Raw genomic sequence first — 24,806 nt, forward strand, 5'->3', positions numbered from 1 at the left:
TCACATTTTATAATATAGTATTATGTGATATATTTGATGATGGAAAATAGGGTTCTTACCCTTGACGTATGTAAATATATAAAATTATATGTTTTTTTGGAACCATGTTTATTTAAAAAAAAAAAAATAATTATTATTTTATAACAAAATAAAATAAAACATGTCATTTTCAGCTTTTTTTTTTCTTTTTTCCCCATACTATTTTATGTTGTTTAATTAACTAACAAGACAAACCCACTAACTTAATCAATAATTAACCCCTCTTAAGAAAGCAATAATTAACCTAAAATTATTATTATTTAATTGTTTTTAATTACGATAAATTCATATCATTTATATGTAATTAATTTACATATTTTGATTAAATATTTTATGTATTTTTATTATTCGAAAAACTATTATTAATACTAATTATGATAAAGTTTTTATATTCTTATAAGGGTTGTTTCGTTTTCTGTTTTGTACGTCAATTTTACGGATTCGTCCTTGATATATTTAAAATTGATATTTAAATTAATTTTAATTAATAGAAGTCCAAAGTTTATAATTATAAATTGATTATTTCCAACAAGGAGCCCATTAAGGTTGGAGAGGAAACCCCATTTTGTTTTGTCTATATATACATTTAATTTCCTTCTATTTAAATGTGTCACTTTCTTAGGAACCCTCCAAATTATGGAATATTATCCTTTCACACCATATTATGCAAATATTAAAATTTATATTTAGCCCCTCAACTTATATGAATTCTACTTATGCACCCACTACATTAAATCTCCCCCAACTTGAATTAATTTACTATATATATAGTTTTTTATTATCTCGCATGTAATTAAGGATGACCGATCGATTTAAATATAGTTTCACGGATCATTAATGAAGAGTCGTTCATACATCATTTGACGGTGTAATGTAATTCGTGTTCCAAAAATACCCTTAGAGTTAGTTTTGGATAGAAACCGTTAATATTTTGTTTAAAAAATTTCATTAATACTCTTCAATTTTTTTAAGAACTTCGAAAGTATCGTTACTGTTAGTACTATATTTAAAAAAACACTCGTGAGCTTTCAAAAGTACCATCGACACCCTTAACCTGTATCAAGATAAATTCTAAAAGTTCTTACTGTCAATATATAGATGGAACCCGTCCGTCTACCCTTTATATATATGGTAAAAATGGGTACTAATGGTAAAAACTTTTTAAACTATTTTTCTAAAAGCTTAAGGGTATTGGTTTAGGGTTTAGGGTTTAGGGTTATTAAACTTTGGAGAGCTCAATGATATTTATTAAACAGTTTTGAAAGTTAAAATATTTTTGAAATAAAGTATTAACGGTTTTTATCTATAGCTAACTCTGAGAGTATTTTTAAATTTTTTTTTTTTTTTTAAGACAAATTCTAATGAGTATTTTTTTTATTAATATAACTCGAAAACAAAACTACAGACAAGAAAGTATTTTACTTCGATACCCCTTATCCATAAGGGATAACAAAATCGATAAGAACAATAAATCTTATGAACACTCAGTTATTGAGAGATAGATATGAACACTTTTCTCTTAGATTCTTAAGCTTCTACGCCTTATATTTTTGCTAGATTTTAAAAATTTTGTGGATGTCTATGAATGGACACTAAATTTCACGTGACAACCATCGAACTATACGAACATTTAGTGTTAAATGTTTTTTTTTTTCTTTTGGAGAAATTAATAAAACGTTAGGCTATGAAATTGGGAGAAACTAGTTGAGTTAAGTAGAGGAAAAAGATGGGTTGAAGTTGAAAGCCACAAAGAAAGGCATATGGCTGAGATGCTTTGGATGTTGTGTACCACAAAAATTCCAAACCAAACTCCACAAAATAAAACCAAAACGCACCGTTTCGAAGATTTATTTAATTTTTTTAATAAAAAAATACAACCCAACAAATTTGGAATCCAATGAAATTCTCTTAATTTTAAAATAAAATTAAAGTATGTGGGCTGCTTTCGTTGACTCTGGAAGTTTTCAAAGGAGGAGAGAGAAAATTATATTTTATTTATTATTTTATAAATTCTCTGAAAAAAAAAATGGTAAAGGAAATTAAAAAAAAAACTACTAATACCACTTCTTAATTCATTTTTTTTTTATTTGATTTGATAATTAAAAAAGAAACAAAAATTCAATATATTTTATTTAAGTAAAATTAACAAAAACATGTAAATATAATAAATTTGGTTTGACAAGTTTTAAAATATTTAAATAATTAATTATTAATTATCGGTTCGAGTAAATTTTGATCAAATGAGTCAACCCAAAGTCAACCTTGTATAAGCTTTTTAAGTAATGGATTAGGCTGGTTGGGATCGAGCTGGCACAGAGCCTAATTCTAATTGCTCATGGGCTTTATTCATTTGTTGATGGACCTTGAATTGGGCCTAAAGCCCAACTATCACATCTAGAGTTATGGGCTTATCTTAATATGGGCTTTATTGGGACAGCCCATCTCAGCCCAATGTTTTTGTAGACGACTTTCACTTCTTCCTTAAGCCGTCTTCCAGATCTCCCCGCCGTCCATGTATTCCTCTCTTACAGACCAAAATTTCAAAACTGCCACCTCCAATCCCCCCTCCCTCGCCTCCTCTCACCACCGTCCACGGCGGTGCTCCTCTTAGGGTTCCAAAACCTCACCATATTCTTACAAACACAACCAAATAAGCTCTGTTTCTAAAGACAGACGACTTTTCATTACGAGGAAGAGTGTTCGACGCCGACCCGGTAGGAGTGGCGGATTGCGGCGGCGGTCAACTGTCCGCCGCCGCCGCCGAAAAAGAAGGCGGGATCCAACGAACAATGGGTATTTTCAACCCCCTGATTTTGATGCTCTGTTTTTTTCGTGAATCAATTTTAGTTTTTTTTTTCTTTTTTTTTTTTAATGTGAAAGACATTTTTAAATACAAGAAATTAAGTGAAAATTAGTCGCTTTCATCAATTTATAAGTTTTTTCATGTTTTTGTTATTCCCCTATATTTTTTTTTACTTGTTTAATTTTACTTTTAGGTAATCAGATAAAAATGGGTTCTATTTACACTATTGATGGTGAAAGTTTCATATCGATAGAGAATGATCATGAGTTTATAAGCAATGAATACTAATTCCATTGTATGGAGCCTCTTGAAAAGCCCAAAACAAAGCTATGAGAGCTTATGCAAAGTAGACAATATCATACCATTCATTGTGGAGAGTCGTGTTCGTCTAACAAGCACGTGCATCAAATTTTATCTATATATTAGTAAACATGATATTCTTGAATGTCAACTATGTCCTGTTCGATATTAAAAAAAATGACATCCAACCCGAAAATATAAAGTTGGTCCAGTTGAATTGCGATCCTTACGTGAGTCACTCGAGCAAGAAATTCATTTTGAGGTTGGTTTTTAAAAATTTTCAATCCAAAACCACTTAACCCGTCTTGTTAAAAATATATATATATATATATTTAATAAAATGGAAAGAAGTCCAACTGAAATAACGTAAATTCAACCCAAAGTGGATAAAACAAAAGAAAAAGAAGAAACAAACAAAAAAAACAGAACAAAATTGACATTTTAACGTAAGAAAATGCACGGTGAAATTCCTCGAGCAAAATAGAAGACCAATTAGATGAAACATCTTTGTTCTCATTATTTAATAATATATATTTTTGTCTAATAGAAATGTCGCATTTAGTAATTATAAACACTATTTTTCAAGTTAAATTTTGTTTTTAAAATCTGATTAAGAATTAAAAAATCCACTTTAAGGAAATGGTAAAAAAAAAATATATTTTTAAAAATTAAATCATTATTACAGTATAAATCTTAAATTTCATGTCCGATCTAAATATAAATAAAATATTAAAAAATATTAGCTAATATGTTACGCTTTAAAATTAAATTTTATGTCTAATGATTTAAAAAAATTTAAAAAATACACACCAAACGCCAAAATTAGAAGTTAAAAAGACATTAAAATAAACATAAATATAATATAAATCGATTTGCATCAATTTCATGTAATATTCTTTTTAACACGAACATATAGAAATAATTACGTATAAATATAAATGACATATATTCTATAATTAACTTGACTTAAACTTGAATGTATAACTACAAAAGAACAAGGGACAAAAAGAAGAACAGTGTGATGAAATGAAACAATTCAAAAAGAAATTCCTTAATTTTAAAGAAATATAAAGCATAATCATGGTTGTTCAAATTAAACTGTGTCAAATTATAAAATTAAAAAAAANATTTATTAACCCCCATTTATTCATCTTCTTCCACAGCTACTGAATTTCCATGGCCGCCTTCCGCCCTTCAGAGCCTTCATCAATGGCGGCTCTGACTGTTTTTCTCTCACTTCTGTCGTGTTTCTTGCCGGAGCTTGCGTTCGGGGTAACCAGACACTACACTTTCAATGTATGGCCGTTTTTTTTTTTTTTTTTTTTTTTTTTTTTTTTTTTTTTTNAAAATTAAAAAAAGGTGACCGGAACAGCGTGGAATAATGACTGGCGGCGGGTTTTACAGATAGGGTACCAGAACGTAACGAGGCTGTGCCATACGGTGAACCTTCTAACCGTCAACCGGCAGCTCCCCGGGCCGCCAGTGGTGGCCAGAGAAGGCGACAGAGTCTTGATCAAGGTCGTCAACCACGTGGCTGAGAACGTCACCATCCACTGGCACGGCGTCCGGCAGATCCGAACCGGTTGGGCCGACGGACCGGCTTATGTGACCCAATGTCCGATCCAGACCGGCCAAGCTTACACCTATAATTTTTCACTCGACGGCCAAAGAGGGACTCTGCTTTGGCACGGCCATATCTCGTGGCTGAGAGCCACAATTCACGGCGCCATTATCATCCTCCCTCGCCGGAATGAGTCATATCCGTTCGAGAAGCCCCACAGAGAAGTCCCAATCATTTTGGGTGAGTGGTTCAATGTGAGGCCGGAGAGTGTGATTCAGCAGGCGCTGCAGACCGGAGCAGCGCCGAATGTTTCCGATGCGTACACCATTAATGGACTCCCTGGTCCTCTTTATAATTGCTCCTCTTCTAATGGTAATCACTTTAATCCCTCTATTAATTTTGTTTAATTAACACTAAAAATGATTAAATTTTGATTTTCAGATACATTTAAGCTAAAAGTGAAGCCTGGTAAAACGTACCTACTCCGATTGATCAACGCTGCACTCAACGACGAGCTTTTCTTCACTATTGCCGGCCATTCTCTGACCGTCGTCGACGCCGACGCCGTTTACGTCAAGCCCTTTCAAACCGACGTGATATTGCTCACTCCCGGCCAAACCTCCAATGTTCTTCTTAAAACAAATCCCAATTTCACCAACGGAAGTTTCCTCATGGCGGCTCGACCGTACTTCACTGGCCAGGGTACTTTCGACAATTCCACCACCGTCGGAATCCTCCAGTACGGCGACTCACCCACCACCCGAACTCCGGCCACTCAACTTCCCAATCTCCCGGCAATTAACGACACGAATTTCGTCGCCAATTTCTCGAGAAAATTCCGGTCTCTTGCCAATGCTAAATTCCCTGCAAATGTCCCACAAACCGTCGACAGGAAATTTTTCTTCACTGTCGGACTTGGAACTGCGCCATGTCCGAAAAACGTCACGTGTCAAGGTCCCAACGGTACGAAATTCGCTGCCTCTGTTAATAATGTCTCTTTTGCTCTGCCGAAGACGGCGATTCTGCAGGCGTATTTCTCCCGCCGGACTAATGGGGTTTACCGAACTAATTTTCCGGCCAAGCCGGTTTTTCCCTTCAACTACACCGGAGTGCCGCTCAATAATACATTTGTGAGTAACAGTACGAGTGTGGTAGTGCTGCCGTTTAATGCGAGCGTGGAAGTCGTTTTGCAGGGGACGAGTATTTTGGGGGCGGAGAGTCATCCACTCCATCTTCATGGATATAATTTCTTTATTGTCGGAGAAGGTTTTGGGAATTTCGACATGAATAAGGATCCAGCTAATTTCAATCTGGTTGACCCGGTTGAGAGGAACACTGCCGGCGTTCCCGCCGGCGGCTGGTTGGCCTTCCGTTTCTTCGCCGATAACCCAGGTGAGATAACAATTTCTCTTTCACCATTCAAAATGTGTTCCATTTTTATATGACATTCAAATTTTGGTTAACAGGGGTTTGGTTCATGCACTGCCATTTTGACGTCCACACGAGCTGGGGGCTGAGAATGGCATGGATTGTCCTCGACGGCCCAAAATCCGACCAGAAACTACGGCCGCCGCCAGCCGATCTTCCAAAGTGTTGATTTCTGGGTTTTCCTTTTGTTCTTTCTTCAATCTTTGTAAACTTAAAACATCCCCAGATTCCTTTCTTTATTCCTCTTTGTCGTGTGTGCTCTGTTTTAAGGAAACAGAGTGGGCTTCCTTTACTCTGTTTCCTTCTCTGTTTTCTAAAGAACAAATAAAACCTGCCTTTTTTGTTGTTTCTGTAAAGTTTGATTCAGCCACTGCAACTCTTTAGCTAGCTAAAAGAGGGACAATTCGGAGTTACAGCATTAACATGGAGAAGAACTGCTCGAATTCTTGATCGATCGTTGCGGTTCTAGCTCTTGATTGAGCCTCTGCATCAAGAGAATGAGTGTGATTTAGTAAATGGATAAATATGAATGCACATGGTAAAAACCAATTCAATTCAACCGATCAAAATTCTTATGGATCATGTGTTTATTACCGTGGTTTACTGTCCATCTTCCCGACGAAAGAACATACGTATTCGTGTTCAACTGGTTCGAATGGAAAAGATCCTCAAGTTCCTTCTCTGTACATTGCTCAAGATCATCATTTACATGTTCTTCATGGCTATCCAATTCTAGCATATGCTTCTGAATTTTGTGAATTGCTTCCATTTCGTTCTCCCCTCTCGCAAACGCTACTTCCTGTTCGGTCGAGCTCGATTCCATTGCTGTGGAACTTCCAACAGAGAAATGGTTGCTTTCAGAACTATCATGTGTGCAAGATAAAGCCTGGTTCAGTTCCAATTTTACTCCACAGAACACCGACGTCACAGAATCGGACTCGTCGCTGAAGCTATTGCTATCTTTTACCGATTCAGGCGTCGACCCCTTGTCGATACACATTACATTTGGATTACCCTTTGAGAATTGCACAGTCATAAGCTCTGTTTCGGGTAGGCCAGCATGAAGAAAGACAGATTTGGAAGGGGAGGCTTCATTGCTGTGTTTATGTTTTGGTGAAGGCAAGCCCAAGTGTTCAGCTGGCAGTTTTCTTTTCTTGGAAATCGCATAGAAACTGCAAAAGTTTTAACAAAAAAACAACATAATTCATCAGACAAGAAACAGGACAAAAGATGCAAGACAGGAACTACAAGAGAAAATGCTTCAATCTCTCACAAAATTACTTGATGAATATAGGGTTGAGGGAAGTTCTAGAACGGGGAATAAGTGAAATCCAATGATCAGACACTAAAAAGATTAAGCAACAGAAATGAATCAAAAACCCCATCTCGATCCACATCCACCGTTTTAGAACTAGACCGACATTAAAGAGACATTAAACAGTACAAGAAACAGATTCGAAAACTGATAAAAGAGTCGGTTAGAGCAAGAATCTTTAAAAACCCAGATGGCAAACCTGTTGATCTCAGTTGGGTTATGTTCCTTCTCCTCCATCTCAATCCGGAAGACAAGAAAATCGATCAGATTCAGAGACGCAAACCCAGAAACCCAGAAACCCAGAAGCCCAGAAATGAAATCCGATTTCAGTGGAAGAAGATGAGGCGAGTTGTGGGTGTTTAGAGGGTCGAAGATTTGTGTGATTGGTTGATATTATTATGGGTCAGTTGGCAGGAGAGTGCTTTGCGATCATTTCAAATCAAATCAGACCCAGAAAAGGGGGAGAGAGTTGGGGGTAATTGGTGCGCGGCACTGAGAGATATAGACACGTCCATATCGAGTTCACGTGGGTGGCCCGAGGGAGTTGCTTCCTCCATTCCCCCAACCAACCCCATTCCTCTCATCACTGAGCTGTTTTAAAGGGATAGCGGTTGGTAGCTGCATTGGGAAATTGTCTTTTGCATTTTTGCATTTCCTTGTCTTTTCAGAATCTTAGGTTCCGGATAATGTAGGGAAAGTAATTATTTATATAAATATAATAACTCAATTTAAGCGTATAGTTAGGGTTTTGAAATTTACTTCTGGTTGATCTTAAAAAATTAGATCATTCAAGTCAAACCTATCTTTAAAATGAATATGAAAACGGAGAAAATGTAGAGTGACATTTTCTACAACCGTTGAGATTGTTTTATTCGAGCAGTTTTTATGACTCCAACACAACGGTATCGAGTTGTTTCTGAATGATGGGCACTATCTCAACATTCGTCCCATTTTACTCGAGCAATTTTTCTGTCTCCAACATAGCAGCATCGAGTTGTTTCTGAATGATGGATGCTAGTGCTCTTAACAGCAAGTTGATGAAAATCATGATCCTTGATGAAACCTGTTTTGAAAACGAGAAAAGGATACCTAGTTCTATTTTGTTTTCTTAGTATGATAAAGCTAAATTTTCAAGTCGCCATTGATTGGATGACAAATCTCTCAACAAGAGTGTCAAACTCCTTAGATTTGGAGAAGGATATAAGGGGTATGAGACTCAAGAGCTTACTTATCGTAGAGGCTATCAATTTGGACGGAGTTCTACTAGTATCGGGGTACTTTAGTCTCTAATGGCTATAGAACAATCAATGATGTCGACAAAAGAAAGACACATGATCTATTTTGAACAATGTCGACATTTGACAGAGACGACATAGGATACGACATGAGCTTCTGTTTCAAATCACACGGGCTTCATATTCCAACAGTCAGATATATTTACCCCGTGACATACATCAAATTATAGAGTTTTATTAATGTAAAACCACGAGGTAGAGAAGAAGAGGAAGAAGAGCTTGATTCTGATTCTCCATAACAACATAAAGAACAAGAAAGAAATCAAATAATAGAGCTCTTCTTTTATGGCAGGAGCTAAAGGAGGTATTGGTTAATCAACTTCATATAAATGCATCTCATTCTATAAACGTCAGATTAAAAGGAAAAGAAATTCTCACCTCAAGATTAATAAAGGAGAAGGTAATTATAAGAATCTAGTATATGAATGTACATTGATGTGGTGGATTTTGGCTTCTTCATCAATCCTCCATTTCTAGTCAGAAATAAAAACTGACAAAAAAAAGCTTGAGAATTTTGAGTGTGGAGAGCATTAGCTTCAATCACAATGAAGAATTGGATGGAGAAACAAGTAAAAACTAAGCAGTAATACCACAAATGAAAGATTTCAAAGAAAAAACAATAGATTTCCTTCATCTTAATTGCACTTTACCTCCTTTTTTGTTATAAGTTACGGAGCTACAACTACACAAAACAATTTGTTAGCGTGTTGAATAAACTCATGGACACAAACACCCGCCCACATCTGGGATCTCTCTCTTTTCTACATCAACCTATGAACTGCGTCGTCCTCTGACATTCTGCAGACCCTAACTTCAAATGGTATTTTTTTTTTCCCCCTAAAAACAAACAAGAAAGGATAAATGATACCTGAAACAGATTTGCTGAGTTCTTGATGTTGACAAGAAAGAGGTTGGAATAGATAATCTCAGTAACTAGCCAATGAGTCACGGCAGTCATGGCAATGTATCTATTTCAACCGTCACAATGCTGTCTGAGATTTGGGTTCTTCAAAGAACCATCACTTGCTGAAGACCTCAGTAAATATGAATCCCTGATGGTGGTTGAGAGCTGCATAGCTTGTTCTTCTAAAACAAATGTCTAAGGGTAGAAATGAAACTTTCCTTTTCACTTCGATGCGCTAATTGATTTGTCATAGGCCGTTTGGAAGCGAAGACCAGAGCCTTTATGTCTCGACATAGGGCATATCCAGTTTAAAATATTTGGGCCAAGAATCTGTTGAAACGAGATAGAACAGCTCAGACAGCATAAAGGCAAGACTTTGGGTAGTCCAACACCCAGCTATATTTTAAAATATCGAGTTAAGAAAACCATAGTTACAAACGTTAGAAGACGATAAAAAAGGACTACATTTATGCAGCCCCATCTATTATATTTCATGTGTCCATTAAAGCTACCTGGCAATGGATGAATGCATTCTAGGTTGAACAATCTAATAAATGTCACGTTTGAAGGCAAAAAAGATGAAAGCCTGACAATTAAGTAAATACATTACATTTTCCACGCTTCACGATACTTCCTATCCTTCATGATCAACCATAGACACAAATAAGCCTCAAGCATTTCTTTTTTAAGGTGTCAAAACGAACATTTAAGTTAAATGACCCCCACATCATTTCAAATTATCAACAATTTCTCTCACCTAAAAACCAGGCAAAAGAAGGGAAGCAAAAACAAGCTGTAGTAAGTACCGTGGTAAGATTCTCAAAGGCACCAAGATCATATGGATGTGAGTACACATTGCCACCTTTCTCCGCAAGCCACATAGCTCTTACTCCTTCATGATACTAGAAGGCAAACAAAATGCATATTAAATCTGCCTGAATTGGAAATTCACTGGCAAACAAACAGACAATAAACAAAACCCTTTAGAAACTAACCTCTATTGTAGTCTTGTTGTGCAAAATTAGGTAAACGTGCCAGCCTAAAAGAACACTTAAAGCCATACTTAACGGAATTAGCAACAGTCCAGCAACAACCTGTATCAATGACAATGAGGGTACCAACTAATGTAAACCAAACTCCGACTGATGGAAAAATAAGCATGACGAGTTTCAAAAGGGGGAAAGGAAGGACGGAGTATGAATTTACATATACGGTCCTAAATGGGCCTCCAATTTGCTGCTCATCCTTAGAAGGATCAATTGTGAGACTGCCAACTAGTAATACCTGAAGATCCAACAAACAATGAAACATAGTTTTAACAATATAAGGAGCGAGCGAGCAACTACTTCAATAAGTAAAACACAAGGAAAAAACTGGCTCGGAAACAAAGAAAGAATCGACAGATCGAATGAGTAAATGAGCTAATGGAGAGTCTAAATCACATTGCATCGAATGACTTACCAGGGAGTAGATACACGAGACCACAGCATACACGACAAACACGAAGAACACCTTATAGTTTTCATGGCCGACGCAATTATTTATCCAAATGCAATGGTGGTCCTTTACATTTTATTAACAACATTTAGTACAACACCTACACAAAATTTTAAGGGGTAGAAAACTGTTATAAAGACGATACATACCATTCGCAAAATGCATCTTTTGCAAACTCGGCAATGATGTGCACGTGGAGGCTTATATTGAGAACACTTTTGGCAGTATCTCAGATCACCTCCCTGTAATATAATCAACAAGATCCAATCCTTCAAAGCTCATAACAACGAAAACGAAAACATGATCGAAGATTGATCAAATTTCCTTCATGAATTAGTTCTGTTTATATGAAAATGAGTCTCCTAAACGCCAATCAAGCTCCACAAATTCATCCACCTTTACATAATTTTCAGATCAAGAGGACTCATAGAAGCATGCTTTTAATTCGCTAGGTTGCTCATTGCCTAACAAGATGGCGACTAATTGATCTAACACAAATAGAAAGATAGCGAAACTCAACCAAGAAATAAGGGACCGAATTATTAATTCGCCATGGCTAACAATAAACCATGGCACTGACTAAATTTTTTTCAACTTCAATTCCAAAACACATTCAGAATGAGATCAAGGGAACAAGATCTACATCAACGTTGTACTAAGGATTCTTATTACCACAAACCAAACAGCTTTAACTCCGCGAAAGAACGTAGCTACCAAATAAACAGAGGAAACGATGAAAGCAAAGGAAATTAAAAGGAAAAACCTAGGATTGGGTACCTTACGCTTGATCTCATGAATAGGGTTTTCAGAATCCTCTATATCAGGCATATAGGTCGAGGGGACCCGACCGGGATCCGTAAAGATAGCGAGGACGTAATTGGCGATGCACATGAGAGCCACAGCGGTGAAAACGACGGCGTTCATAATTCCAGGCGAGGACATGAGTCCGAACCACCGGTCAATGAAGATGAAGATCGTCGAGAAGTAGATAAAGGAGATTGCCAAGACGACGACGGCGACAGGAGGAGAGAAGGAAAAGGCCCGCTTCATCTTATTGGGAAGCGGGCGAGGGAAGCCCACCGGCGATGAGGGTCCGGCGGCTCCGGCGGGGTAAAGGAATTATTCTGGTGCGAAATGGTATGTTCAGAAACAAAGAACAGCGCTTAAATGTAGAAAGGGGAGCGGCACCGGTGGATTGCGTTTTACGGATTTGGGCTTTGGTTTATTGGTCCTTGAACGAAAGCTTGCCCTTTTGGGTGGGTACTAAACAGTAAATTACCTTGTTTGGAAGCTAATTGCGTGTGATACTATAATATTTCCATTTGTTTAATATCTAAATTTCTTTTTAAAATAAACTCATTTTCTTAAATAAAAAAAACAAAAAAAAAACATAATAAATATATAAATTCGTCTCAAATATAAAATAAATTTAAATATTCTTTTAGCCTAAAACGCTCATTATTTGTCCTAGTGTGATTTGAACGACGAGGGTGTTGTTGGCGATGCTGAAAAAGCGCTCATCGTTGAATGAAGCATTGAACATAGTGTCTCTTACTTATCCAATTTGGAACTTCAACAATCCTTAACAACGAGCATACTAAAATAACGTCCCTTTCTATCCATTTACTATAAATTTGTACACATAGCTCTACCTTATCTGGATCGATAATTGCATCTGACCACTCGCTCCTCACTTGCCACTCTTAGTGTCCATCCATGACAATACCTATCCAGTGTAGGGACATATTATGTTGGACACTGTTAATGATTGCAATTAACCGGTGGTTGCCTTCCCTAGCAATGATTCTAGGGCTGGTAAACTGCTCGTTAACAATCACAACGGTCTTTGTTTGGTACGATCATGTTACAATTTGCAATTGTATCTGCAGTAAATTGATAAAAGATATGCAAAATGTAACGAACCAAGCCTACCGCTAACAAATATCGTCTTCTTTGAGCTTTCCTTTTCGGCTTCCTTTCAAGATTTTTAAAACGCGTCTACTAAAAAGAGGTTTCCGAACCTTATAAAAGATGTTCTGTTCCTTTCTCCAACCGATGTGGATCTCAGACGAAATCTTAATAAAGGTAGCTTGTGTCACGCTTACAATATTGTCTAAAAAAACATATTATATAAATAATTAATATTTCATGAATATTTAAAATGTGTGGGGGCGGAAAAAGAAAAAAAGAAAAGAAAATGTATTCTTACACGTGGCGACATCGCAGCTCACTCAAACTCACTACACCCGTCAGATCAAACTCATTTTTGTTTTTTTTTTTTTTTATAAATAAAACAGATGGTAAGGGGGACCCACACACGGACGGTATTAAAGGCTGAAGGACCACCATAACAGTATGGACCTACGACTACACACGAAAGCCCGTTAGATTTTAATGAATATCAAGTGCTGAGCCCACCGCGATATAGTTAAAACGCTTCCATCAAATGAGCCCGGGTCATGTAGATTACGGGCCCATGCCCAATTTCTGACCCGCTAAATCGCACCGGATCTCCGCCAACCCGATCCGCGATTTTTTCAGATCGAATTCCATCCACACGTTTTGTTGATGGAGATGCCCAATCACGTACGCTTCAACGCCCAGAAGATCCGAGTTCCCGAATGTAAAGCAATAAATCGTATCGTTCCCTCTTATTTCTCCGGCCACTCTGTACAGAATACGGTCGCCGGTAACTGTCATCTCAGCGCCGCGAAACACCAGCGTCACCGCTGGCAGCGGCGGGAGATGGGTTTGATTCGTTGGAACTCGGTAGCAAAGATCCATAGCTCCTTGGAAAACGAAATTCGGATCCTCGAAAACACGAAGCGAACCGGCGGTTTGGTTCAGGAACTCGTCTCGGAGAACGGTGTAAGCTTGCCCGAGAAGGAAAGTGAACTGTGTGCCTGAATCGACCATGGTCTGACCGGCGCCGGTATGGTCCGGTTCGAAGACCGATTCCGGTATTGGAAGTAACTTGTTGGAAACTTTGATTCCTTGCAATTGAACCGTGTAAGCGACTCGATCGAAATACGGCAATGGCGTGGATATTTGGATCATTGGAGTGTAATTCAACGGAGCCAACCATGAAAAATTGGCATCTCCGAGTAATAACAAACCGGGAAAATCATATTCCGATATGCAATAGGAAAATTTGGGGAAACCCATTTGAGAAACAAAAGACAAAGATCCACGATTCATACCCATTAATCCGGTGTTTTTGGAGTCTTCTTCATTGTTGGAACTGAAAATTGAATCCATACAGCCGAAAACCACATTCGGAATACCGGAATTGCCGATGTTAAACGTATCGGCGGCGAGATTTCCTTCTGAAGAAGAGGCGTCGGCGTAAGACAGAGTAGCGTGACAGAGCTGATTTGAATCACACGATGCCGGAATCGGAAAATCCCTTGTTTGGTCGGTACACGTGGAGGAGGAACAAGGGATAGGAGTGTAGGAAGAGGACTGGACTGTGTTGAATGTTGAAGATGAAGAAGAGGAGTTTTGTGATCTGTTACAGTGGAGCCATGAGAGTTCGCTGCCAGTGTCGATGACCATCGTGACATTCTGCGGCGGCGTTCCGACAGTCAGAGAGACAGTAAGGCTGACGTTATGCCGGAAAGGGAGCTTGTCGGGAGATCGCGGGACGGATTCAGGCGGAATCACCTGGGTTTTGAGGGGCAAAATAAGGGCTGGGTTCAATGAGAAACAGAGTAATGGATTTTGAAAGACAAAAACCAGAGAAATTAAGAAGAAAGAGAAACAATATTTGAGAAATGGGTTGTTCAAGGGATTTAAACTTATACAATAATCCCTCATTTTGTTCTTCTTTGTTTCCAAGAAAATTGGAATTGCAAGTTTTTTGGGGCTGTCGGAAGAAGCAGAGTGAAAAGAATCCGTGGAAATTCGTGGGCTCTGTTTTGGTTTATTAGAAACTTCTCCCCTGCGAAGATCCGACAATAAAAAAAGACCAATTATTAAAAGAAAATGAATAAATTCCAAAAAATAATAATTAAATAGATCTATTAAATTCAAAATCAAAAGTTAAATAAAATTAAAAAATAATAAAATTGTAATTAAGAAGGCTATAAATTGTTTTTAAATTAAAATTGAATGTAAAATTTGGCTACCCTATTTGGGGAAATTATTGGAAAAGGACACCTAGGTGTTTCAATTCATTGAATAATAAAATAATAATTATAGTGCAAGAATGCAACATATTTAACTCTATTATTTTTGGCAATATTAATTTTTTATTTTATAAATATATATTTTAATGAAAATAACACGTGGAGAAGAAACAGTCAGTAAATTGGTCGCCGAACCAGAGTCAACATTGGCGTTGACACGTGGATATTGCCTGCCAGATCAGCAAAATCATTAAATTAATAATTGGAAGGTTTCTGAATTAAAATCATGAGATTTTAGTACAATGTATGGTATTAAAATATATTATAAGCTCAAGGTACATAGACTTATAATATATTTTAATATTATATTACAGTCACATTAGGAAAGGGCGGAAAATAAAAAATAAAATAAAATAAAGTAATTTATTTGTCCACTTGATTGAGCTTGCCCAGGCCATTGCAACGAGAACAAACGATCTGAGCTTGGTCTTTACGAGCGGCATTGGCCCTCAGCGCCGCCCCCGACTTCCGGACAAACCCTGCGCCGTCGCATACCGGGCACCTACGGAGGACCAGACCATTCAAACAGCGGTATTAAACGGCATTTTAAAAATGATCTCAATATGAACAAATGTGGTTTATAGGAGAAATAGAGATTTTGCTTACAGGTCTTTGCGAGAGAAGAGTATAGGGAAGGCGGTACCAACGAGAGCCACAGCGACGGCGCCGGCGATCAAATACGTGGTGCCGTCAGCGGAGACGTCTCCGATGGCGGCGACAATCGTAGAAGTTCTTTTCTGGTTGCGGCTGCTTTGCCGGAGAGACAACGCCGATGGTCTAATCGGGCGATTGGACGGCGGAAAGGGGGCGGCGGCGAGATGCTTGATGGGATCTGCAGAAGAAATGCGTGGAAATGAACATAAGGACGCCATGATCGAAGGCAGCGTTTGAATGGATCGAGGTTTTGCGCTTATATTTTGATGGTCAGAATGGGATTGAATATGGATAAAGAGATGTTTTGGAGATCAAATATGGATAAGGCTTTGTCCGACTGATGTTTTGTGTGGATAAGGATGGCCCACCATCTGGATTTTATGGTGTCGTTTTTTTTTGTGGAAAGTTAATACATTTTATAGCTAAATAAAAAAAAGCTCTACCAACCCAAAAATAAATCTAACATGGAGGGAAAAAACAAAGCATTCCTTATAAAGAGGTAGAAACTCTCCCTAACAAACGCATTTTAAAATTGAGACTAGTTATTATAAATGGTATCGAAACTAGTTATCGAACGGTGTGCCAATAAAGAAACTAGCCCAACGTGCCAAATGGGTAGATTGTGAGATCCCACGTTAGTTGGAAAAGGAAATCAAGGGTGTGAGAACTTACATTGATTGGAGAGGGAAACTAAGGGTGTGAGAATCTTTCACTAGTAGACACGTTTTGAAATCTTGAAGAGAATCACAAAACGGACAATCTCAGTCAGGGGTGGACTTCGATAAAAAAAAAAAACCCGAATCCATTTCATAGTGACAGAAGCAGAGTGGAAAAACGTGTCAAGAACTCCAACTTAGACAACCAAACAAAGAAACATGGGTAAGTAAATCCAAACATCCTTTGCACTTTGCGAGTGGAGTGCATTGTCCAGTCACTTGTCTCTTCTCACAGACAAAATCCAAAATCCAAATGGTAGAAGACATGAAAAGCCTTCATCTTGCATCATCCAAAGAACCTCCATTTCCAATAACAAAACAGAGCTCCTCGGTTCATATTGATCTGGATGAGCCTTGTGTCCTTTACGTTACGATATCAGTACAAAATTCCAACAATCATAGCTTGGCTTTACAACAGCAGTTGATGGCATGACTAGACAGGAATCTGCACAAATTTCGAAAAAGTTCTCTAAGACATGTGAACTTACTTCTCTTATGCCAAACAAAACGAATAAACTTCCATTCATTCTCCCAGCAATCAACCATGGAAAAGGAGTACAGGCTGTTGTGCTGACAATTCATACAAGAAAGAAAGCACTTTGGTATCCTCTGATTGGCAGCATAAAGGAAACGACACTTGGAATAAAGCTACATTTGGTTTTGATATCAAGTTAGAAAACTCCTGAAGTTGCACATGCATTCAATTGGCATCTTTACATTAAGAAATCATTTTTACTATAACAACCCAACTCCAACTCCAACTCCAACTCCAACTCCAACTCCAATTCCAATTCCAATTCCAATTCCAATTCCAATTCCAATTCCAATTCCAATTCCAATTCCAATTCCAATTCCTCGCTCGCACACCGTCTAGTGTCTGTCTTTGATACCATTTCTAACAACCAAATCCTATCACTAGCAGATATACTCACAGTTTTAAAACGCATCTATTAGAGAGAGGTTTCTACAGCCTTATAAGGAATGTTTCGTTCCCTCTCCAACCAATGGGGAGATCTCACAATTCACCCTCTTTGGGCGCCCAATCTTCTCGCTAGCACACCGCCTGGTGTCTGGCTCTGATACTATTTGTTACCGCCCAAGCCCAAACTAGAGTGGGCTTAGACGATTGTCTCATGGGAATAGTTAAATTGTAAGTAGGCTGAGGCAAACACACACAAATATCAAAAGAAAAAGATAACAAGCATGTGGGTGGCCAACATACAAATGTGCATAAAGGTTTCAAACGAGAAAGCCAATGAATACTTGAGCTTTTTCTAGAGCCAAGAGCCTATTTGAGTACACCAGCATGGGTTTGATAATAATGCACATTAATCAACTTGTTATAAACAAAAATCTCTACCCATGGCCCTGAATGAAAAGTTCTTCAATGTAATAATACAAAAGAGACCATACCTGAGTATTAAATTATCCCCACCCTATCAGCTTTGTCAATCTGCCTTCCTTAAAGAGGTTGGATCCTCCTCCAGAAACAGAAAGGTGGGATAAGAGTTCCTGAGTGAGATGAAATCTGTGAGAAAGACGTAATGAGAGTAAGCTCAAACAGACAATAAGAGTTCCTTAAGAATCATGAATGCCACTAACAATGTCTGACAGATGAATCTTAACTTGAAACCATGAAAGGTAACGATACAGACATACTAAAAACAGTAGATTTTCGTATTTTTTAAGGATAAGACCTGCTTTGCAGTGAAGTTACAAGGTTACATTGCTACTAAACATCCTTCTAACCTCAAACAGCAACAGACAACCAAATATTTGAACAGCCAAAAACCGTTGATCAGGCAGATTGTACAGTCTTCTCCCTTCCCTATCTTTCTCTACATATACATGTATCCCACAGTGTCAAAAACTTCTCCAGTCAACTACATATAAGTTATTGAATCCTGTATTTCTTTTTTGATGTATAGCTTATATACACCTAGTAAAACAAAAATTGGACATACTACACGTTGTCCAAAGGACCGTTATGCATTCCGTGTCGCTTGCAATTTCTAAAGAGAGTACATGGTGTGGGAATTCATATTAATTAACGTAGCAGAGAAGCTCCTTCATATTAAACCAGGTCCCGAACTAGAACGACGGGATGAACTTCTAAACCTCCCAAAAAAGGAGGAGAAACTGCGTCGAAGACGACGAAAACCACCACCTTCGTTTGATCTTCCTCGGCTCGACGCCCATGTAATCCTCCTTGGAACACCACTGGTGGTACTAAAACTACCATCAATTTCAGTGTAAACAACAGGAAGGTTATGTTGGGTAGCTTCCCTACCCCAAGTAAACCTTCCAACAGCAAATCCCCCACCCGGAAGCCTCCAAATTGTTAATCCAACAACTTCTTCAGCAGACGCAGGGGAGCTTCTGCCACTGTTGGTAGGCAACTGGTGCCGACAAACAGGACAAGAATTCCGGATAGAAAGCCAAGGAAGTATGCAATCCGAATGGTAAATATGTTTACACGGCATTTCTCGAGCTTCAGAGTCGAGCTCAAATGGCTCCTTACAGACCGCACAATGCGATTCCATAGGCACATGACTATCAAGAATCTTAACCACAGGCAACGATTCGATTGCAGCCTTAGAAGCCGGTGGTTGTTCCAATGGGTTAACCCCGTTCACCTCCAGCTGCGCTAATTGATTGAGAAGACGATCAAACCCCGATCCCATCAAGAACTCGGATATATTATAAGGCAAAGGGCGCAGGCTAGCCCCGGTACCATCATCATAATAAATCTCATAATTTCCTCCACCTCCAATATCATTATTACTAATAGCGCCAACATTAGAGGGATTGCGTAGAACAATAATACGATTGAAAGGGGAGCGATCCTCGCTGTTTCTTCCGCTGCGACGCAATCTCGGAACGAAGAAAGGGTCTGGGTCGGAAGCGTCGTCGTGGTACATCGCTATAGCTGGAAATCGACGATCAAACGGAGATAGAGATGGCGGTAACCCAAATTCTTCCACGAATTCTCAACAGGAAACAGGACAACAGACCGAATCTAGGAGATCGAACCCATTGCATCTGTAGCACAAAGATGTCGATCCCATCAATCGATCAATCGAACGAATGGCACGAACTCCTTTACCGAATAAACCCTAACTATATAAAGTTTGGTAAAGAAATTGATTGAAATTACCGATTCAAATTCGATGCTCATAAATAAACGGACGCCAAGAAGCTTCAAGAATCCAAAAATGGTCGTGAGAAAGGATGCCAAGATTGCAGAAACGCTTCGCCTTTTTAAGTGCTGTAGTAAAATGGAGAGACAAAGAGATTCGCAGCACACGAAAAGAATTAAGGTTAAAGTAAATTGCGTGGAACCTTCAACAGCGAACGCGCCGCCGCTTGTTAGAGCGTGGAATTTACGCTTTCAACCTTTAACTACCCAGCTAATTACATTACATTAATTTATAAATAAATAATTAGCATTAATTATTATACGTTGTCGCCATCCGCATGTCTTCAATTTGAATAATCCAAACAATTACAATTATATAAATCCACGTCATTTTTGTTTTTCTAAATCAATTATATTTTATTTATTTCAATACAATATTTTTTACTTACTTTCTTATCCCATGCCAAATTATAAAATCGAGTGCCGCTAATAATATGAAATTTTAATTAATAAATACTTTTTAAAAAACGTGCACAATGGTTTGAATGGCTCAATTACACACGCCGTTGAAAATTAAACATATAACCATTCAAGCTCACAGGAGATATTGTACTTTTTTTAGTTTTTCCTTTCAGATTTCACCTCTCTCGAAGATTGTTGGGAGTGAGTCCACGTTGACTAATTTAGAAAATGATCATACATTCGAGGCCTTTTGGGGAAAGCCTAAATCAAAGTCATGAGAGCTTATGCTCAAAGTGGACAATATCGTACCATTGTGGAGATCCGTGATTCGTAACATGGTATCAGAGCCATGTCCTAAACTTAGCTATGACAATAGAATTCTCAAATATCGAACAAAGATTGTGAGCCTCGAAGGTGTAGTAAAAAAGTGACTAAGGTGTCGAATAAAGGGTGTACTTTGTTCAAGGGCTTCAGAGAAAGGAGTCGAGCCTTGATTAAGGGGAGACTGTTCGAGAGCTCCATAAGCCTCAAGGGAGGCTAGGTCATGACAAATGAGTATTAGAGTCCAACATCGAGCGGTGTGTCAGTGATGACACTGGCCCCCAAAGAAAACGAATTGTGAGATCTCACATTAGATGAAGAGGGGAACGAAACAATTTTTATAAGGATATGAAAACTTCTTTCTAATAGATGCATTTTGAAACTGACGGTTAGACGATACCGGTCAAAACAGACAATATTGTTAAGGGTGGGCTTGAACTCTTTATGATACTAATCATCTTTTTTTATCCTAAAATAAAAGATTGACTTGCAGAGACCTTAAGAAGAAGCTGAACCTAAGGCCACCATCATTGACCACAGAGTTACGAGCTTGAAGAACATGGTTTGAAACTTTGAGAGCAGTGGTAACCCACATAGAAATGAGAGAGGATTTCATTCAAATGTGGGCCAAACTTATGGAAACAGAGTCAAACCCATTAAACTCTTGACTCATGAACACAAACCATTACTTTTCTTAAATGTTACATCACCAACTAAGAATTTGAGGACCCCAATCTTTTTTACAGATCAAACAAAGAAAAACGTAATTTTTTGACTTGATTTTGGCTGCCTTGGAGCTGTTTGATCTGTTTTTTGCTCACTTGGACCTGTTTTTGCTGTTTACAACTCAGTCTCTGCCACTTAGAAGCGAAAGAGACGTGGAAATAGAAGCAAAACTCATATCCATATCTCGATTTCCCGTCAACGAAGTGGTGCTGAACTTGTTAAACGAAGAAGAAGCAAACGAATTCACAAAAGCATCGAACCCTTCACTGTTCTTCCCTCCTTCCATCACTCTCGGCGCTGAAATCTCGTCGGGAACGCCAATTTCTCCCTCCAAAAACCGCACCACCTGCTTCATACTCGGCCGTGCCGCCGCCGTATCGTTCGAACAGAACAACCCCAATTTCAGAATCATAACAGCTTCAACCTCATTGAAATCCCCTTTCAATTTTGGATCCATTACTTCCAGTAATTTCCCTTCTCTGTAATTCTCCCATACCCAATCCACCAGCACCAATTCCTCCGACGACACTTTCGGGTCGATTGGCCGCCGTCCGCAGGCCACTTCCAGTAGCAGTGCGCCAAATGCATATACATCTGAGCTTGTGGTGGACTTCCCTGTTCTGGGAAGCTCCGGCGCCAGATATCCCAATGTTCCGACGACCCGCGTTGTGCTTGGATTCGCCCCGTGCTCGTACAGCCGCGCAAGGCCGAAATCGCCGAGCTTCCCGTTCATCTCGCTGTCGAGCAGAACATTACTGGCCTTCACATCTCTATGAAGAACAACCTATGTGAACAAAAAAAAACATGAACAAACAGTTAAATTCACAGTCAATAGCTCACCAATCACTAGCTTGTTCATTTATGAACCTGTTCGTAGCCTTCGTGCAAGTATAAAAGACCGGAGGCGACGCCCTTAATGATCCGAAACCTCTGATTCCAGCTCAAAATCACATCCGGCTCATCAAAAATGTAGTTATCCAAGCTTCCATTAGCCATAAACTCATAAACCAGAAGCAGATCGCCACGGCGGCGACACCATCCCAGTAACTGAACCAAGTTCCGGTGACGAAGCCGACCAATACTAGCAATTTCCGACACAAATTCCCTCAAACCCTGTTTCGATTCATGAGAAATTCGCTTAACAGCCACTTGGGTTTTCGTATTTGGTAAAGTCCCTTTATAAACCTTCCCAAATCCACCGCGACCCAGAAGCTCTTTATCCCTAAATCGCTTAGTCGCTTGCTTAAGCTCCTTGTAAGAGTATCGATGAGGGCCAATTTCAAGCTCCCATGATTCGATTATGTCCGCGGTTTTTATCTTCCAAATGATGAAGACAGCAACACAAATCGCTATTATCACGATTAAAACAGCCGTAACGGAAACCCCAATCGTGAAACCAGTGTGGTTCTTCTTCGGACCTGGAACAGACGGCAAAGAGGAAAGATCCAGAGACTGGGCGGCGCCGTTCATACTGAAACTCCATCCCAACACATAGTGAGAGCTCGCAAGAAGCCCTGTCGAGGCGGAGAACCCAACATACATAAACTCGTGAAGAATCGGAGAGAGATCTACATTAAACGACAGAATCGGCTTCTTGGGTTTGGTCGAAAACGGTGAAAGCGCGACGGTGAGGGAATTTACAGAGGAATCATAATCGATCCACGCTTGAACTGGCCTCCCACTTTTTAGGGTTAAGTTTTGTTTGGTGGGTCCGTCGTCGACGAAATAGGAAGCTGTGGTAGAGGCATTAGACACCATATTATTGAGATTGATTCCGACATGGTTGTCGTTGATGTCGCCAAACTCGAAATCTTGAACGGTGTCGAACTCGACAGCCAAGAGATGGTTCGAGAAGTTCCCGACATCGGTGGCATTGAGAAGGCCTAAATACTGACTGGGTAATCCACGGAGGGTTTTGGAGGGTGCGATTGTGAAGGCAAGGCCATGACCACCGAGGGTTGGATACTCGGGGACGACGGCGATGGCGAAAGCGGTGGAGAAGGAAAAAGCTTTGCCGTCGGAGGAGTTTTTGAAGCGAACAGGGGAGGTATAAAAGGCATGACCCTGTAGTCGACTGGTGTCGTTCGTGAGCTTTAAGATTCCATTCGGCTCGATCTTGGCGATGTCCGTGAGAGATAAGTTGGCTGCAGCGGCGGCGTCGTGGAATCCGGCGAAGTAGAGCTGCTGCGACGCGGCGGGGGCGGCGAAGAAGAGGAGAAAGAAGAAACAGAGGAGAAAGAATTGGGCCATGGGAAAGGGAAGGATTGCGATCTAGAAGCGTATGGTGCGAGCTTTGAAGAAATTTGGTGAAGATTGGGGGATAAGTAGTGCCATGGCAAGCAGATTTTGTTGAATTGAACGCTACAGAAAGAAATAGATAAAGAGAAATGAGAGTAAATGACAAATGTGAAGTGGACGAGTGAAGAAGGCGATGGGACCTCTAAAATGGGCCACTAGCCAAGCTAATCCATCAAAATTCATACCCAATCAGCTCCACACCCAATGGTTCGTTCTCTTCTCTGGCTAATGGATCTCATAATCTACCTCCTTCGAGACCCAACGTCCATACTGACACTCGTTCCTTTCTCCAATCGATGTGGGATCTCACAATCCACCCCTTTTGGAGCTCATCGTTCTTGCTGTCACACCGCCCTTGTCTCCACCCTAACCGATGTAGATCTTATACACACTCTCATGATCTACTTAACGACATGTCATTCACATATATGAATGAGACCTCCAAACTGAAGGTTCACACATTACATATTAAATTCATGCACATCTATCATGTTCATCACGTAATCGAACATACAACACGAATCACAATAAAGTATAGATATCTGTCATAACCTTAAGGTTCATCAGGAGAGACAGTCACATTCAACAAAACAAGATAAACCTAAACTATAACGGCTCAAGTACACGGTTAGCAAATATTGTCCGCTTTGGTTCATTATATATTTTGTTCCCCTCTCTTAAGAAAGTGGGTTTGGCTAGAGATCTTACATCGGTTGGAGAGGGGAACAAAATATTGCTTATAACAGTGTGAAAATCTCTCCCTAGTAGATAAGTGGACTTGTATAAATATTATTAGATAAAAAAGACACTCGGAGCATAATTTTTAACCTAGGATACAAGTCAAACTCCCACGTGCTTTTCCCCAAAACTGACCGTGATTAGCTCCCGGTCACCATAATTGTTGTTTACTTAATTATTATTAATTACATTTTTATGATTTTATAAGATTGATTTGATAATACTTAAAAGAATTTAATTATTGCTTTATTAAAATGAATCTTATTTTAGCAGAAAATTAATCTAGAAGGGATTTGACGAATCAAATTTATAATTTAATTCCAAGTTGCTCAATTTATTCCGCAAAGTTTGACTTTTTTTTTTTGTCAAAACAATTCAATGGGTGCAGACCATTTTATTTCTATTTTAAATTTATTTTCTTAC

At 39.0% G+C, this 24,806-nt stretch overlaps 7 protein-coding genes across 13 annotated transcripts; 1 reads left to right on the forward strand and 6 right to left on the reverse strand.

The window, feature by feature from the left end:
* Positions 1–4,318: 4,318 nt before the first annotated feature.
* LOC111800180 (laccase-17-like) lies at positions 4,319–6,311 on the forward strand. Its single transcript, XM_023683771.1, has 4 exons — positions 4,319–4,438; positions 4,547–5,075; positions 5,145–6,095; positions 6,170–6,311. Exons 1-4 carry the CDS (start codon positions 4,319–4,321, stop codon positions 6,298–6,300), a joined length of 1,731 nt encoding a protein of 576 aa, XP_023539539.1. The 3' UTR covers positions 6,301–6,311.
* LOC111800529 (protein FAR-RED ELONGATED HYPOCOTYL 1-like) lies at positions 5,233–8,086 on the reverse strand. Its single transcript, XM_023684264.1, has 3 exons — positions 7,646–8,086; positions 6,726–7,303; positions 5,233–6,615 (listed from the first exon to the last, which is right to left on the reverse strand). Exons 1-3 carry the CDS (start codon positions 7,681–7,683, stop codon positions 6,542–6,544), a joined length of 690 nt encoding a protein of 229 aa, XP_023540032.1. The 5' UTR covers positions 7,684–8,086; the 3' UTR covers positions 5,233–6,541.
* A 962-nt stretch (positions 8,087–9,048) lies between these two features.
* On the reverse strand, positions 9,049–12,340 carry LOC111800528 (probable protein S-acyltransferase 16). Its single transcript, XM_023684262.1, has 7 exons — positions 11,920–12,340; positions 11,292–11,384; positions 11,107–11,208; positions 10,852–10,929; positions 10,641–10,739; positions 10,452–10,547; positions 9,049–9,975 (listed from the first exon to the last, which is right to left on the reverse strand). Exons 1-7 carry the CDS (start codon positions 12,190–12,192, stop codon positions 9,868–9,870), a joined length of 849 nt encoding a protein of 282 aa, XP_023540030.1. The 5' UTR covers positions 12,193–12,340; the 3' UTR covers positions 9,049–9,867.
* Positions 12,341–13,268: 928 nt separating this feature from the next.
* LOC111800530 (aspartic proteinase PCS1-like) lies at positions 13,269–15,176 on the reverse strand. Its single transcript, XM_023684265.1, has one exon. It carries the CDS (start codon positions 14,956–14,958, stop codon positions 13,609–13,611), a length of 1,350 nt encoding a protein of 449 aa, XP_023540033.1. The 5' UTR covers positions 14,959–15,176; the 3' UTR covers positions 13,269–13,608.
* A 317-nt stretch (positions 15,177–15,493) lies between these two features.
* LOC111800531 (E3 ubiquitin-protein ligase RDUF1-like) lies at positions 15,494–20,077 on the reverse strand. 7 transcript variants are annotated; one of them, XM_023684273.1, is made up of 4 exons: positions 18,449–20,077; positions 18,113–18,211; positions 15,936–16,161; positions 15,494–15,831 (listed from the first exon to the last, which is right to left on the reverse strand). In XM_023684273.1, exon 1 carries the CDS (start codon positions 19,618–19,620, stop codon positions 18,769–18,771), a length of 852 nt encoding a protein of 283 aa, XP_023540041.1. In that variant the 5' UTR covers positions 19,621–20,077; the 3' UTR covers positions 15,494–15,831; positions 15,936–16,161; positions 18,113–18,211; positions 18,449–18,768. The 7 variants fall into 7 exon arrangements, with proteins under 7 accessions (XP_023540041.1, XP_023540038.1, XP_023540039.1 ...); XM_023684270.1 differs by having other exon boundaries at positions 18,113–18,227; XM_023684271.1 differs by having other exon boundaries at positions 18,397–20,077.
* LOC111800182 lies at positions 15,693–16,201 on the reverse strand. Its single transcript, XM_023683772.1, has 2 exons — positions 15,936–16,201; positions 15,693–15,831 (listed from the first exon to the last, which is right to left on the reverse strand). The coding sequence occupies exons 1-2, from the start codon at positions 16,199–16,201 to the stop codon at positions 15,693–15,695; spliced, it is 405 nt and encodes a 134-aa protein (XP_023539540.1).
* Positions 20,078–21,199: 1,122 nt separating the features above from the next.
* LOC111800532 (L-type lectin-domain containing receptor kinase S.4-like) lies at positions 21,200–23,765 on the reverse strand. Its single transcript, XM_023684274.1, has 2 exons — positions 22,215–23,765; positions 21,200–22,131 (listed from the first exon to the last, which is right to left on the reverse strand). The coding sequence occupies exons 1-2, from the start codon at positions 23,595–23,597 to the stop codon at positions 21,469–21,471; spliced, it is 2,046 nt and encodes a 681-aa protein (XP_023540042.1). The 5' UTR covers positions 23,598–23,765; the 3' UTR covers positions 21,200–21,468.
* Positions 23,766–24,806: the final 1,041 nt, after the last annotated feature.

This window comes from Cucurbita pepo, chromosome LG08, assembly GCF_002806865.2.
Source record: "Cucurbita pepo subsp. pepo cultivar mu-cu-16 chromosome LG08, ASM280686v2, whole genome shotgun sequence".
Taxonomy (NCBI): Eukaryota; Viridiplantae; Streptophyta; class Magnoliopsida; order Cucurbitales; family Cucurbitaceae; genus Cucurbita; species Cucurbita pepo.